The sequence below is a fragment of the Nansenia antarctica genome, assembly GCF_963989245.1.
Source record: "Nansenia antarctica genome assembly, chromosome: 1".
Taxonomy (NCBI): domain Eukaryota; kingdom Metazoa; phylum Chordata; class Actinopteri; order Argentiniformes; family Microstomatidae; genus Nansenia; species Nansenia antarctica.
In genome coordinates this window covers 26,954,203-26,971,702 of record NC_137674.1, presented here as the reverse complement: position 1 = coordinate 26,971,702, position 17,500 = coordinate 26,954,203, and the positions used below count along the sequence as shown (strand labels likewise).

Genomic DNA, 17,500 nt, shown 5'->3' with positions numbered 1-17,500 from the left:
ATACTGGTTCATACTGGGTCATACTGGTCATACTGGTTCATACTGGGTCATACTGGTCATACTGGTTCATACTGGTTCATACTGGGTCATACTGGTTCATACTGGGTCATACTGGGTCATACTGGGTCATACTGAGTCATACTGGGTCATACTGGGTCATACTGGGTCATACTGGGTCATACTGGGTCATACTGGGTCATACTGGTTCATACTGGTCATACTGGGCCATACTGGGTCATACTGGGCCATACTGGTTCATACTGGGTCATACTGGTCATACTGGTTCATACTGGGTCATACTGGTCATACTGGGTCATACTGGTTCATACTGGTCATACTGGGTCATACTGAGTCATACTGGGTCATACTGAGTCATACTGGGTCATACTGGGTCATACTGGTCATACTGTTCATACTGAGTCATACTGGGTCATACTGGGTCATACTGGGTCATACTGGTCATACTGGGTCATACTGAGTCATACTGGGTCATACTGGTCATACTGGGTCATACTGGATCATACTGGGTCATACTGGGTCATACTGGTCATACTGTTCATACTGAGTCATACTGGTCATACTGAGTCATACTGGGTCATACTGGTCATACTGGTCATACTGAGTCATACTGGTCATACTGAGTCATACTGGGTCATACTGGTTCATACTGGTCATACTGAGTCATACTGAGTCATACTGGGTCATACTGAGTCATACTGGGTCATACTGGGTCATACTGGGTCATACTGGGTCATACTGGTCATACTGTTCATACTGAGTCATACTGGTTCATACTGGTCATACTGAGTCATACTGAGTCATACTGGGTCATACTGGGTCATACTGGGTCATACTGTTCATACTGAGTCATACTGGGTCATACTGGTTCATACTGGTCATACTGGGTCATACTGGTTCATACTGGGTCATACTGAGTCATACTGGGTCATACTGAGTCATACTGGGTCATACTGGTCATACTGAGTCATACTGGTCATACTGAGTCATACTGGGTCATACTGAGTCATACTGGGGTAGTGGTGGTCTAGTGGATAGTGAGTTGGACTTGTGATCGGAAGGTTGTGAGTTCAAATCCCGCCTGAAACCACACCACTACTAGTGTGCCCTTGAGTAAGGCACTTAGCCCTCAGTTACTCCAGGGGGAATGTCCCTGTAATTCGTAATTGTAATTCGCTTTGGATTAAAAGCGTCTGCTAAATGGCAAAATTAAAATTATTATTAATTCATACTGAGTCATACTGGGTCATACTGGGTCATACTGGTTCATACTGGTTCATACTGGTTCATACTGGTTCATACTGGTCATACTGGGTCATACTGGTCATACTGGGTCATACTGGTCATACTGGTTCATACTGGTCATACTGGGTCATACTGGTCATACTGGTTCATACTGGTCATACTGGGTCATACTGAGTCATACTGGGTCATACTGGGTCATACTGAGTCATACTGAGTCATACTGGGTCATACTGAGTCATACTGGGTCATACTGGGTCATACTGGGTCATACTGGGTCATACTGAGTCATACTGGGTCATACTGGGTCATACTGGTCATACTGGTCATACTGAGTCATACTGGGTCATACTGAGTCATACTGGGTCATACTGGGTCATACTGGTCATACTGGGTCATACTGGGTCATACTGGTCATACTGGGTCATACTGAGTCATACTGGTTCATACTGGTCATACTGGTTCATACTGAGTCATACTGGTTCATACTGAGTCATACTGGTTCATACTGGTCATACTGGTTCATACTGAGTCATACTGGTTCATACTGGTCATACTGGTTCATACTGAGTCATACTGGGTCATACTGAGTCATACTGGGTCATACTGAGTCATACTGGTCATACTGGGTCATACTGAGTTATACTGGTTCATACTGGTTCATACTGGTTCATACTGGTCATACTGGGTCATACTGGTCATACTGGGTCATACTGAGTCATACTGGTCATACTGGTCATACTGGTCATACTGAGTCATACTGGTCATACTGGTCATACTGAGTCATACTGGTCATACTGAGTCATACTGGTCATACTGAGTCATACTGGTCATACTGAGTCATACTGGTCATACTGAGTCATACTGGTCATACTGGTCATACTGGTCATACTGGTTCATACTGGTCATACTGGTCATACTGGGTCATACTGGTTCATACTGGTCATACTGGGTCATACTGGTCATACTGGTTCATACTGGTCATACTGGTCATACTGGTTCATACTGGTCATACTGGTCATACTGGTCATACTGGTTCATACTGGTCATACTGGTCATACTGGTTCATACTGGTCATACTGGGTCATACTGGGTCATACTGGTCATACTGGTTCATACTGGTCATACTGGGTCATACTGAGTCATACTGGTTCATACTGGTCATACTGGTTCATACTGGTCATATTGGTTCATACTGGTCATACTGGTCATACTGGGTCATACTGGTTCATACTGGTCATACTGGGCCATACTGGTCATACTGGGTCATACTGGTTCATACTGGTCATACTGGGCCATACTGAGTCATACTGGTCATACTGGGCCATACTGAGTCATACTGGTCATACTGGGTCATACTGGTCATACTGGTCATACTGGTTCATACTGGTCATACTGGTCATACTGGGTCATACTGGTCATACTGGTCATACTGGTTCATACTGGGTCATACTGGTCATACTGGGTCATACTGGTCATACTGGGTCATACTGGTCATACTGGTTCATACTGGTCATACTGGTCATACTGGGTCATACTGGTCATACTGGTCATACTGGTTCATACTGGGTCATACTGGTCATACTGGGTCATACTGGTCATACTGGTCATACTGAGTCATACTGGTCATACTGAGTCATACTGGTCATACTGGTCATACTGGGTCATACTGGGTCATACTGGGTCATACTGGTTCATACTGGTCATACTGGGTCATACTGGTCATACTGGTTCATACTGGTCATACTGGTCATACTGGGTCATACTGGTTCATACTGGTCATACTGGTCATACTGAGTCATACTGGTTCATACTGGTCATACTGGTCATACTGGGTCATACTGAGTCATACTGGGTCATACTGGTTCATACTGGTTCATACTGGTCATACTGGTTCATACTGGTCATACTGGGTCATACTGGTCATACTGGTCATACTGGTCATACTGGGTCATACTGGTCATACTGGGTCATACTGGGTCATACTGGTCATACTGGGTCATACTGGGTCATTCTGGTTCATACTGGTCATACTGGTTCATACTGGGTCATACTGAGTCATACTGGGTCATTCTGGGCCCCTCCCCCTGGGCCATACTGCCCCCCCCCCTCCTCTCCCCTCTATAACGTCCTCTTCAATCACAAAACATGTTCAATTACACAACACAGCCTTGGCATCCCCTTGAGACCAAACCCAAACACACACCCACACTTAACACCCCACCCCCTCCCCTCTCCCCCTCCCCCCTCCGTCATCAGTTTTCCCAGCATCTGTGTTTCCTGTAAGAGATTCTCCATCCATCCCTCCCTCCCTCCCTCCCCCCCCGCCCTGTTTAAACCTCCAGGGAGGCTGGAGGTGGTAGAAAACGGAGGACAGGCTCAGGAACAACAGACCAGAGACTGCCCAGGGAGGGGAGGGACCTAAGCAGACAGAGGGAGGGGCCTAAGCAGACAGAGGGAGGGGCCTAAGCAGACAGAGGGAGGGGCCTAAGCAGACAGAGGGAGGGGCCTCAGCAGACAGAGGGAGGGACCTAAGCAGACAGAGGAAAGGGCCTCAGCAAAGAGAGGGGCCTAAGCAGACAGAGGGAGGGGCCTAAGCAGACAGAGGGAGGGGCCTAAGCAGACAGAGGGAGGGACCTAAGCAGACAGAGGAAAGGGCCTCAGCAAAGAGAGGGGCCTAAGCAGACAGAGGGAGGGGCCTCAGCAGACAGAGGGAGGTGTCTAAACAGACAGAGGGAGGGGCCTCAGCAGAGGGAGGGACCTAAGCAGACAGAGGGAGGGACCTAAGCAGACAGAGGGAGGGGCCTCAGCAGACAGAGGGAGGGGCCTAAGCAGACAGAGGGAGGGGCCTAAGCAGACAGAGGGAGGGGCCTCAGCAGACAGAGGGAGGGACCGAAGCAGAGGGAGGGGCCTAAGCAGACAGAGGGAGGTGTCTAAGCAGACAGAGGGAGGGGCCTCAGCAGACAGAGGGAGGTGTCTAAGCAGACAGAGGGAGGGGCCTAAGCAGACAGAGGGAGGGGCCTCAGCAGACAGAGGGAGGGGCCTCAGCAGACAGAGGGAGGTGTCTAAGCAGACAGAGGGAGGGGCCTCAGCAGACAGAGAGAGGGGCCTAAGCAAAGGGAGGGGCCTCAGCAGACAGAGGGAGGGGCCTCCCCAGTAGAGAAGAAGACCACAGCGTTGATTTAATCACATTTATTATCATTGATACAGTGGCCCACTGCTGTCCACCAATCAGATTCTAGGATACTGGCCAATCAGACGTGGGTGGTGAGGGAACCTATCAGAGTCAGAGGAAGACCAGAGCAGACTAACTCTGTTAACTAACCCATGTTAACTAACTCTTGTTAACTAACCCATGTTATCTAACTCGTGTTAAAGGCATGCTACAGGATTTTTGTAAAATTATTATTTTCAGCCACTAATTTTACATTTAGTGCTCAGGAGCCAAAAAACGGGTCCCAAAAATAGATGGACAGACAGACGGACACACAGACAGGCAGGCAGACACACAGACAGGCAGGCAGGCAGACACACAGACAGGCAGGCAGACAGACAAACAGGCAGACAGACAGACAGAATGTGACGTGAATAATCAGATACAAACATCCTGTATTGTGTCTTTAACTGTAACAGTGGTTCTGGTCGTCACCACGACGACCCAGACAAGCAATATTCACATCACAGCATCATGTGACATTTCATTATGACATCATAAACGGTCAAATATAATTCAATAATTCACCCAGTAAAATAATAACCAGACTGAAACAACAATATAATCTGTAGTTCTAATAATAAAAGATATAAACAAACAAACAAACAAACAACATTCATCTTAGTTTGTCGACAGAAGAGAAGGTTCTAGAATCCTGGGCCCAGTTGCTCAAAACTTTTAATCTGGAACAGAATGATCCTGACTCTTTTTTCAGGGTTCCTACAAGTTTCAACAAGTCAAATGTAAGACCTTTTTGTTTTAGGGATTTCACTGCCATACAGACAAAAAAGGAAGCAAATTGGCATTATTTGGTTCCAGCTTGATTAATTTCCACGTAAATAGATGTGGTCAGACTGATTTCCTTGCAGGATCAAATTTTTAAGACCTAGCACCTAATTTTTAGGCCGAATACCAGAAATGTTAGACCTTTTTAGACCTTGTAAATTGGATTGCTGGATTTTAGACTTTAAGGCTTTTTAAGACCAGCGCGGGAACCCTGTTTTTTTTATCCAGGATCAGATTGAGTTAGCTGATTTCCCCAATATGACTCAAAACCAGCCAGTTAAGATCTGATCCTGGATCAGAACCAGGATCACTCTGATGCAGATTAAACGTTTTGAACAACTGGGCCCTGGTGTTTGGCGACGATGACATCACTAATGACATCACTGAAGCTGGTCCGTCTGACTGAAGGTTCCGGTCATAAAGTGTCGCTATGGTTACGGTAACCGATGATCATCGTCATTGTATGGGATTCATGTGTAACTATGGCAACAAGCGGCGACATCGATCTGAGTCCCTCTCAAACACAGCATCGACCGTGTGTGCGTGTGTGTGTGTGTGTGTGTCTGTAAACTAGTTTCACCATAAAATAAACATCTTTCAAGCGGTGTTGTGAAACTCTAAAGGTTTATAACCACATACCACACCCACACCCACACACTCACCCACCCACATCCACACCCACATACCACACCCACAGCCACACCCACACATACAGCCACACCCACACACACAGCCACACTTACACCCACACCCACACACACACACCGGTTAAACATATCTACAATGCTCTAGTTCAGCTGACGGGAGTGACTTCATCAACAGAAGTGACATCACGCGTGGCAGCGTTCAGCCATTGGCCAAGTCTCTGAGCCAGTTCTTCTCCAGCGGTGAAGTCACCAGGTTGGTGGGGGAGGGGAGGAGTCAGTGGGACAGCAAAGGATTCTGGGACACGATCACAGCAGAGACGAGGAGGAGGGGGGGGGGCGGAGACAGCGGCGTTGGCATGGCAACAGTCATATTGATTACATATGGGGGGGGTCGCTACGCCTGCTGTCTCAGAGTGTCTGTGTGTGTGTGTGTGTGAGTGTGTGTGACTGTGTGTGTGTGTGTGAGTGTGTGTGTGTGTGAGTGTGTGTGTGACTGAGTGTGTGTGTGTGTGTGTGTGTCTGTGTGTGTGAGTGTGTGTGTGTGTGTGTGAGTGTGTGTGTGACTGAGTGTGTGTGTGTGTGTGTGTGAGTGTGAGTGTGTGTGTGACTGAGTGTGTGTGTGTGTGTGTGTGTGAGTGTGTGTGTGTGTGTGACTGAGTGTGAGTGTGTGTGTGTGTGTGTGAGTGTGTGTGTGTGTGTGTGTGTGTGTGTGTGTGTGTGTGAGTGTGTGTGTGTGCGCGAGCGTGTGCATATGTGTGTGTTCAGAGGGCCCGGGGCAGGATGGTGAAGGGCAGGATGGGGGCGCTGGCCTCCAGCTCCAGGGCGTGTGTGTGTGTGTGTACGCGTGTGCGTATGTGTGTGTGTGTGTGTTCAGAGGGCGCGGGGCAGGATGGTGAAGGGCAGGATGGGGGCGGAGGCCTCCAGCTCCAGGGCGGTCAGGTAACACTCCGTGGCGGCGGAGGAGAGGCCCTGCGCCTGCAGCACCTCCCCCAGACCCTCCCACACCTGGTGGGCCGTGGAGTTCACCTGCACCGCCTCCCGCAGGACCTTCTCCGCCAGCCGGTCCCTCTGCAGCTGGTGCAGGATCAGACCCTGGAGGGGGGCAGGGTTACTGTTACTGTTTTATTATTGGTTATTTCATTTTGGTTTATTTGTCATTTTGTAACTTGCTTTGGCGGGAGAGAGAGAGAGAGAGAGAGAGAGAGAAGGAGAGAGAGAGAGAGAGAGAGAGAGAGAGGAAGAGAGAGAGAGAGAGGGAGAGAGAGAGAGAGAGAAGGAGAGAGAGAAGGAGAGAGAGAGAGAGAGAAGGAGAGAGAGAAGGAGAGAGAGAGAAGGAGAGAGAGAGAGAGGGAGAGAGAGAGAGAGAGAGAAGGAGAGAGAGAGAGAGAGAAGGAGAGAGAGAAGGAGAGAGAGAGAGAGAGAGAAGGAGAGAGAGAAGGAGAGAGAGAGAGAGAGAAGGAGAGAGAGAGAGAGAGAGAGAGAGAGGGAGAGGTTGGGGTCTGTTCTGGAGTGTTACTGTGAGAATCATGAATAACTAAATCACACACACATCTTAATATTTCATTTGGGGAGCTGAGGCAAAGTTCTAACTGCGTGCAAGAGAGAGAGGGAGGAAGGGAGAGAGAGAGAGAGGGAGAAGGAGAGAGAGGGAGAAGGAGAGAGAGACACAGAGAGAGAGAGAGTTATCTGCTGGGATTCCTTCTGCCTCAATAAGCGGCGCTGCTCCTCTACTGCAGAGCTAATCCTGTCACTCACTCACTCACGCACGCACGCACGCACGCACGCACGCACGCACGCACACACACACACACACACACACACACACACACACACACACACACCTGGACACACACACACACCTGGACACACACACACACCTGGACACACACACACACACCTGGACACACACACACACACACACACACACACACACAGTCAGTGAAGAAAAGGAGGGGAAGGGGGGCGAGGAGGAGGAGAGGTGAACCCACCAGCCTCTGCATGGTCTTGACGTGTGTGGGGCTGATGGACAGCGCCTCCTCGTACCAGCGCCGCGCCTCCTCCACGCCGCCCCGCAGCTCGGCCACCTGGCCCCGCATCAGCAGCACGCTGTGGGACATGGGGAACAGTCCCGCCGCCTCCTGGGTGCACGCCGTCGCCTCCGCAGGCTTCCCCAGGGTGATGTACACCTCCGCTGGGGGGACGATGACGACACGTCAGCACAGACACAGACACAGACCCACCACACACACACACACACACAGACAGACGCAGACACACACAGAGACACACACACACACACACACACACACACACACACACACACAGACACAAACAGACACACACACGGACACGGGTACGGGCACAGACACGCACACAGACACACACACATGCTGTCTGTTCTCCGAGCGAGTGATCTGATCAGCAGACAGACAGGATATGAGGTGTCTAGCAGATGACAGCTGGACAGATCAACTTCCTGTTCTATGATAGGCTGATATCACTCTGTCAATACAGGCTCCACACAGACACACACAGACACACACACACACACACACACACACACACACACACGCATGCAGACACAAACACACACGCATGCAGACACACACACATGCGCGCACTCACACACACACGCTTGCTCACACACACGCTCACACACACACGCGCTCACACACACACGCTCGCTCACACACACACACACACACACACACACACACACACACACACACACACACAGGAGAGTCGAGCTCATAACAAAGCAGAGATCTCTGATTAGTCAGACTGTAATAAAAGTCTTCCTTCAGCAGGAGCAGTAAACCCCCTCCTGAACAGTGTGTGTGTGTGTGTGTGTGTGTGTGTGTGTGTGTGTGTGTGTGTGTGTGTGTGTGTGTGAGGTGTCTCAGAGTGTTCTAGAAACGTCCACTTGGGTTTTGTTTTCCCCAAAGTTGGTATTCTTTGAAAGATGCTGAAACAGCAGAAACCATGATGAGACTTCACCCCCCTGGAAATAACACATGTATGAGAAAAAAACCCTTCCTTCTTCCAGCAGTATGACTGCCACTGGCCCCTGGTCATTTGTTTTTCTTATGATGACTGATGGATAGATGATTCACTTAATTAGACAAATCGTGAGCTTAGAATTATACGGTTCTATCTCCGTTTAGGGTAGTTCAGAGATAATGAGCGTCAAAGTTTTTACATTCCATTATGTTCTGTGAGAACCTTTGTATTTTATGAATTACTAACTCAAAAATGTCAACATTTTAAAAATAACACCACACAGGCATTAATAAACACATAATGGATCAGATTATGTAAAGAACTACATTTTGACAAAAATTGAGATAGAACCTTATAATTCAAAATATAACAAAAACGTCACAAAATGTATTTGTTGTAAGTTGCTTTGGATAAAGGCGTCTGCTAAATGTCCAGCTCTCGACAAAACTCTGACGGTAGTATTTCCTATTCGGTTAATAAGTGTGACGTAACGAGTGACGTTCAGCAATTTCCGGGTCCAAACCAAAGATTCCCCACACACAGACAGACACACAGACACACAGACACACACACCCACACACACAGACACACAGACACACAGACACACACACACACACACACACACACACACACACACAGACACACAGACACACAGACACACAGACACACACACACACACACACACACACACACACACACACACACACCTGCGTGGAGCCAGATCTGGGCCAGCGTCATCCAGGGGTGGAGGGGACCCTGTTTGGGGGCGGAGCTCTGGAGGGAGGAGGCGGCCTCCGACAACGCCTGCTCCACCCTGGACGCCGCCATGGAGGTGGCATGCACCGAACCTGGAGGGGGAGGGAGGGGGGAGGGGGGATCTGGTCAGCAGCGCCTAGTGGCGGAAACATGCATCTGTAGTCTGATCAGCTTCAACACCCCAACACACACACACACACACACTCACACACTCTCACACTCTCACACACACACACACACACACACACACACACACACACACACACACACACACTCACACACACACACACACACACACACACACACACACACACACACACACACAGGGGGGTTGGGGGGGGAGAGGAGGAGGGAGGCAACTGATAGTGTCTCGGAGAACAGCTGGCAGAGGGAAGAGTTGATGAAGAGCTTTTAAGCTTAAACGTTCTAAGAGGATTTAAAGAAACAATACTAGGGATCAGCCTCTCTCTCTCTCTCTCTCTCACACACACACACACACACACACACACACACACACACACACAAACACAGATTAAAACATTAAAACATTATAGGCCCTGCCCCTCTGATGTGGGACTAACACCCCCCCCCTCCCTCCCTCCCTCCCTCCCTCAGGCAAAACTGTAATCCATGCAGTTAGGAACACTCTCTAATCAACAGTAACACACAGTAACAAACACACACACACACACACACACACGCACGCACACACACATGCACACACACGCACACCACATGCAGGGTAGAAAGCGCAAGGCACTGATAGGGAGAGAGAGAGAGAGAGTGACAGAGTGACAGAGAGAAACAGAGAGAGAGAGAGACAGAGAGAGACAGAGAGAGACAGAGAGAGAGAGAGACGGAGAGAGAGACAGAGAGAAACAGAGAGAGAGAGACAGAGAGAGACAGAGAGAGAGAGACGGAGAGAGAGACGGAGAGAGAGACAGAGAGAGAGAGATGGTGTCTGTCCAGTACCAGTTTCAGGTGTCTGTCTACTATCTCTACTGGAGAGGAGAGGAGGAGGGAGGAGAGGAGAAAGGAGAGGAGGAGGCACCTGGTCTAATGAGCTGTGTTACAGTAGTGGGTGATGATGTGAGGAGAAAGAGGAGGAGGAGGAGGAGTAGGATGATGAGGAAGGTGTTACTTACAAACTGAAAACATGGAGTAAAAACCAAGAATGTTAGCGTCCGGAATGCCGCCTTGAAAATAACAAACCAAGAAGAAACAGATGGAGGAAAAGAAAGAGAGAAGATGAAGAGATGGAGAACACTGGACACAGGACCAGACAGACAGACAGACACTGGACCGGATCTGTTTGAGACAGACATCCTCTCTAAACGGACTGGCGGTTCTGGACGTCTGTTTCCTCATCACAGAAGTAAACACCATCAGAATCCAGCCTCCTCCCCTGCTGGAGTGAATGGACCAGGGTTTGAAGCTTTATAACCCTTTATAACCTGTTATAACCATTTCTAACCCGTCATAACCCTTTATAAATATGTATAACCCTTTATATTTTTTTACAACTCTCTATAACCCTTTATAACTATTTATAAGTCGTTATAACCCTTTATACGTCTTTATAATCTTTTTAACGCTTTTTACGTACTTTTAAAGTCTTTATATCCCTTTATAAGCCTTTATAATTATTTATAAGTCTGTATATCCCTTTATAACCCTTTATAAACCTTTATACGTCTTTATAACCATTTATAACCTTTTATACGTCTTTATAATCCTTTATAACTCTTTATAATGCTTTTTAAGTATTTATAAGTCTTTATATCCCTTTATAAATCTTTATAAGTCTGTATATCCCTTTATAACTCTTTATATCATTTTGTACAAGTCTATATATCCCTTTATAAGTCTTAATAACCGCCCCCTTCCATCCCTCTCCTCCTCCAACCCCTCCATCTCCTCCTCCCTCTCTCCTCTCCCCTCCGCTGACTCAGGGACTTTAACGTCAGCGTTTCTATGGCGATGTCTCCATGGCGACGTCTCCACGGCGATGTCTCCATGACAGTTTGACAGGACTCCAGAGAGTCTCAGTCCAGTGGGTCCTCATCTCTAACAATGTTGTTGTTGTTGTTTTTACTGACTGTGCTTTTGGATCTGTCTATTCCTGTCCTCTCCCTGGAATATGACGACTGAGAAAAGCGCTGTACAATATAAATGCATCATTATTATTATTATTATTATTATTATTATTATTATTATTATTATTATTATTATTATTACCAGAGGGCAGTGGGTTAAACACAAAATCAGCAGCAAGCCTTGTGATTGGTCTGTGAGTCACACGCCACCCCATGCTATTGGTGAATGTGGTGCGGAGGCGTATTACTGGTGCTGGACCCCCGGGTCGGTGGGGGTCGGTGGGGGGTGTGGTCACAGAACACGTGTCCGCTGGGCCGGGGGAGGGGGTGGAGGTCAGGCCGGGGGAGGGGGGGGAGGGAGGGTGGGGGGGAGGGCTCCGACCCAGAGTGAGAGGAGGAGGAGCCCGAGGCTAGAAAAGAACGACAGAATGAACAGAAAGAAAGAAAGAAAGAAAGAAAGAAAGAGAGGATGACATGTAAACATCACAACCCCTGACAGCTGTGGCAGTTCCCTTGGCAACGGCCAACTCTGAGAGGGCGCCATGGTTACCCGGACGCTCAGTGACCTCACAGGGTCAGGAACACACTGGCACCAGGGGAGGCTGGAGGACGGGCTCATTGTGATGCATGAAATGGAATGAGTGTGTAAGCGTGGCCTGATTGGAGGTGTGGCCTGTGTGGAGGTGTGTCCTGTGTGTAGGCGTGGCCTATGTGGAGGCGTGGCCTGAGTGTAGGCGTTGCCTGTGTGGAGGTGTGGTGGCGTGGCCTGTGTGTAGGCATGGCCTGAGTGGAGGTGTGGCCTGTGTGGAGGTGTGGCCTGTGTGGAGGTGTGGCCTGTGTGGAAGCATGGCCTGAGTGTAGGCGTGGCCTGGGTGGAGGCGTGGCCTGTGTTTTACAGGGGCGTGGTCTGTGTTTTACAGCGGTGTGGTCTGTGTTTTACAGGGGCGTGATCTGTGTGTTATGGGGGCGTGGCCTGTGTGTTATGGGGGCGTGGTCTACCTGTCTCAGGATCGCTGAAGTCAGGCAGCGTCATGGCGTTGAGCTGTCTCCTGTCTGCCATGGCCCGGTCCAGTAGACTGCTGCCCCGCCCAGAGTCACTACACACACACACACACACACACACACAGACACAGACACAGACACAGACACAGACACAGACAGGTAGAGAGGGAGAGAGGGAGAGAGCAGTAACAGTGTTTTATTGTTTAATGTTTAAGGTCACACCCCCAGCTCCAGGATGATGAAACAGAGAGACTGTAATGGCAATTGTGTGTAAAGGTGTGCCTGTGTTGGAATTCAACACTAGAATGGAAGGGCTTCCATACATGTACAGATGCTGATTTAAGAAATATTTGGAGTGGTCTCTTTTTCTAGTGCTGTGTCTGTGTGTGTGTGTGTGTGTGTGTGTGTGTGTGTGTGTGTGTGTGTGTGTGTGTGTGTGTGTGTGTGTTTGTGTGTGTGTGTGTGTGTGTGTACCTGGGGTTGGTCAGGTTGTAGCAGGACTTCCAGATCTGCAGCATGTGTTTACAGGTGAGCAGCGCCTCCTCTGGCCCCCGACACAGAGTCTCCAACTTCACCTTGGTGAACAGCAGACTGCATGCACACACACACACACACACACACACACACACACACACACACACAATCATTATTAACGCACATACACATACATACACCATCATTATTACACACACACACATACACACACACACACACACACACACACACACACACACACACACACCCCAAGGGAAGGCTGAAGCTCAATCAAGCTTATGAAGAAGACGGAAAAGGAGGGAGAGCATTGTTCTAGTTGTAGTTATGTAAGAGAAGGAGGGAGGAGGGAGAGAGAGAGACAGAGAGAGAGAGAGAGCGAGAGAGCAGTTAGAGATGTGGAGCCCTGAGACTGCAGTAGGACTAGGGGATGGGAATCGAGAACCGGTTCTAGATGACCTAAAGAACCAGTTTCATGGGCTAAAATTACAGGAATGCTGTGTTTTCATGTTTTTGACACTCTACACACCTGCTTCCCAAGCGAGAAACACGTCCATTGCTCAGGGTAAATATCCTATTGTAGTGTATTGTAGGAGTGGTGAGAACAAAGGAATTTGAGACTTGGGTTGCAGTGAAAACACAGAGTATCAGTTGTATCTCTCCTTGCACAACTAGCCTTACAACAGACAAAATATAAATCCTGCGTGAAAGCCCCATATGTCACTGTGACTCAGCCTTAAAGGGCCCTTGCCCAATTCCCGCCATAAATCTATAATAACCCGCTGGTGAATTATATTATTGTCTCTCAGTAGTATCCGCTGCACTATGCTATCATATTACAGGGTTCCTACAAGTTTCAACAAGTCTAATTTAAGACCTTTTTAGACCTCTTTGAATATTTATTTATTTATTTAAAAGGATCCCCATTAGCTTATGCCGTAGCAGTTTGCTAATCTTCCTGGGGTCCACATATAATCAACAGACAAACACCTAATACATTAATACAACATATAATACATTAAAGGGACAATGCGTGACCCTCCGCGACATCCACACACTATCCCCCCGATACAGTAGTAAATACAACAAAATAAACTAAAATAAATAAAAATTTACAAAAAGGGCAAATATTATTAATCCATTAAAATATAAAGACCTATAAAGACATGATCCTAACGCAGTCATCTCTTCTATGAAAAAAGGAATCAACCAAAATAAACAAAGTGAAATAAAACAGCTACCTGTCATCAGCCACTTAATAGGTGCCTCTTCAGTCTCTTTTTGAATAACCTTTTACTTTTTTCTTGGCGGATATCAAGAGGTAATCCATTCCAAATTGTACTAGCTCTATAAAGCACTGTTCTTTTCAAAAAAATTGAATAGAACTTTAGACCTATTCGCGACACCATATGATAGCTTTTTGTCATCCTCGACGTGTGTGTGTGTGTGTGTGTTTCTCTGTGTGTGTGTGTGTGTGTTTTTGTGTGTGTGTTTCTCTGTGTGTGTGAGTGTGTGTGTTTCTCCATGTGTGTGAGGTTTTTTGTGTGTGTGTTTCTCCGTCCGTGTGTGTGTGTGTGTGTGTGTGTGTGTGTGTGTGTGTCTCACATGAAGTTCTCGGGGTACTCAGACAGGGCCATCTCTATGATGTTCAGGGCGTCGTGGTAGTGCTTCTGGGCGGAGAGCAGGAGGGCCAGCAGGTGGAGGGAGTGGACGTCATCACCCTGCAGCTGCAGCGCCTGCCGCACGTACCCCAGCGCCTCCGGGATCTAGCCACACACAGACACACACCTCCCATTGACTCCCAGTCTAACACAGCTAGGACAGAGCATTAGAGGACCCGGCTGAAGAGGACAGAGCTACTGGGTAATGTTCGTCTGCCTCTCCTGTCGGTCAGAGTGTCTCATCAGTAGACAAAAGCTAACAGAGGAGGAGACAGAGAGAGAGGCAGAGTCAGAGAGAGGCAGAGTCAGACAGAGGGAGAGAGAGAGAGAGACAGAGGGAGAGAGAGGGAGACAGAGAGAGGGAGAGAGAGACAGAGGGAGAGAGAGACAGAGAGAGGGAGAGAGAGAGGCAGAGTCAGAGAGAGAGAGAAAGAGAGAGAGAGACAGAGAGAGAGAGACAGAGAGAGGGAGAGAGAGAGGCAGAGTCAGAGAGAGAGCGAGACAGAGAGAGACAGAGAGAGAGAGACAGAGAGAGAGAGAGACAGAGAGAGAGAGAGGCAGAGTCAGAGAGAGAAACAGAGAGAGAGAGAGGGGGAGAGAGGGAGAGAGAGAGAGACAGAGAGAGAGGCAGAGTCAGAGAGAGAGACAGAGAGAGAGAGAGACAGAGAGAGAGAGAGAGAGAGAGAGAGAGAGAGAGAGAGAGAGAGAGAGGGAGGGAGAGGGAGAGAGAGAGAGAGGCAGAGTCAGAGAGAGAAACAGAGAGAGAGAGAGCGGGAGAGAGAGAGAGAGACAGAGAGAGAGAGGCAGAGTCAGAGAGAGAGACAGAGAGAGAGAGAGAGAGAGAGAGGGAGGGAGAGGGAGGGAGAGAGAGAGGCAGAGTCAGAGAGAGAGAGAGAGACAGAGACAGAGAGGGAGGGAGAGGGAGGGTGTTACCTGTCTGGACACCGCCAGCTGCAGAGCCAGGTAGAAGGCAGCCAGGTGGTCTGTGGGGGAGAGGCTCTGAGCCCTGGGGGGGGGGGGGGGGGGAGAGGTTAAACACAGCACTCACTCAACGTCAACATCAAGCCTCTCCAACCCCCCCCGCCTCCTCCCACACTCCTACCTCCCCGCCCCCACCACCCCCCTCCCCCACATAGCAGCAGCATTATCCCCCAGGAAGACAGGAAGACAGACTGACCTCTGGAACGCACCCAAGGCCTTCCTCTGGTACTCCTCCTGCATCCCCCGCAGTGATGCTGCAGAGAGGGGGAGAGAGAGAGGGAGGGAGAGGGGGGGGGGGGGTGAGGGAGGGAGGGAGGGAGGGGAGAGAGAGGGAGGGAGAGAGGGGGGGGGAGGGAGAGAGTTAGAGGGGGGGAGGGGAGAGAGGGAGGGAGAGGGGGAAGGAGGAAAGGTGAGATAGAAACATTGAGAGAATTATTAAGAGGCCAAAAACTGTGACCTCGGAGCTGAAGACGGCGAGCCTGACCTGGGGCGAGGCCCAACACGCTGCAGAGGATAGGACCAGATGGTCACAGCCTGATGTTCCTCAAGGAACCAAGAGGATTCCGTCAGTAAGAACTGTTTACTGTTTACAGTCTGTCTGGCTCTCTGTTCATCAGGTCTAGAGCAGGGTGTGTCTGTTTCAAGTCACATTACACAACTGTAAGAGAGGAACATTCTTAGGCCTCGGTTCCTTGACATGGCAGCACAAAGACAAATAAGGCAAGATAAATGGACTGACTTATATAACGCCTTATTCCAAAGCGCTTTACAACGGCCTCTCATTCACCCATTCACACACACATTCACACACCAATGGCGGCAAGCTACCATGCAAGGCGCCGGCCAGCCCGCTCACTGGGAGCAATTTGGGGTTAAGTGTCTTGCCCAAGGACACTTCGACATGTGGCCAGCCAGGCTCGAACCGCCGATCTGCCGACATTGCGATCATTACACGGCGGCTCTACCTCCTGCGCCACAGCCAAGTCAAGATAAATAAAGTGACTTAGCAGGGATGCAAACTGGTGATGGCCCAAAAAAGTTGACAAAATAGTTTTTTGCCTGAAAACAAAGAACATTTATGAAAATTGTTGACCTATTTTGAGGTAAAACGTCTAAAACGTCTAAAAGGTGACAGGTTTGCACCCCTGCTTAGTTTAGTTACCAGACACACGAGGAGACATGTGGACAAGTGAAGCTGGAGTTGTGGGAGCCAAATGAGATAAATAAGACAGGACACACTTTAGCAGTACAAATTAGGGGTGGGCATCGACGATCGATAATTGATCGCTAAGGATCTTGGTCGATCACAAAATAAAACATTTGGTCGATCACAATTTTTTTTTTTTTTTTTTTGTGATCGACCAAATGTTTTATTTTGTGATCGACCAAGATCCTTATCGATCAATTATCGATCGTCGATGCCCACCCCTAGTACAAATAGTACAAAAATAAAATAGCACAGAGTAGAAAGGTCATGAGTATTGTACTTGGTGGCAGTGGGTGTGAGAGGTAGTATAAGTAAAGTGACTGGTTGCTTAAGGTGAGGTAATCTGTATACATGGGATATGCTGGGGGATAATAGGCCTTTGTCTTCTGCGTGTCTGT

The 17,500-nt window shown here is 48.7% G+C and overlaps 1 protein-coding gene across 1 annotated transcript in view; it reads right to left on the bottom strand.

Moving 5' to 3' along the window:
• Positions 1 to 5,988: 5,988 nt before the first annotated feature.
• The window catches only part of ttc7b (tetratricopeptide repeat domain 7B), a gene marked incomplete at its 5' end in the record, with an annotated part of 25,589 nt that continues 14,077 nt past the window's right edge, over positions 5,989 to 17,500 (bottom strand). The window contains 8 exon segments of the mRNA XM_080546145.1: positions 5,989 to 6,999; positions 7,896 to 8,098; positions 9,615 to 9,755; positions 12,759 to 12,856; positions 13,236 to 13,352; positions 14,859 to 15,019; positions 15,848 to 15,920; positions 16,092 to 16,149. Coding sequence (XP_080402271.1) covers positions 6,778 to 6,999; positions 7,896 to 8,098; positions 9,615 to 9,755; positions 12,759 to 12,856; positions 13,236 to 13,352; positions 14,859 to 15,019; positions 15,848 to 15,920; positions 16,092 to 16,149 — 1,073 coding nt within the window. The 3' untranslated portion in view covers positions 5,989 to 6,777.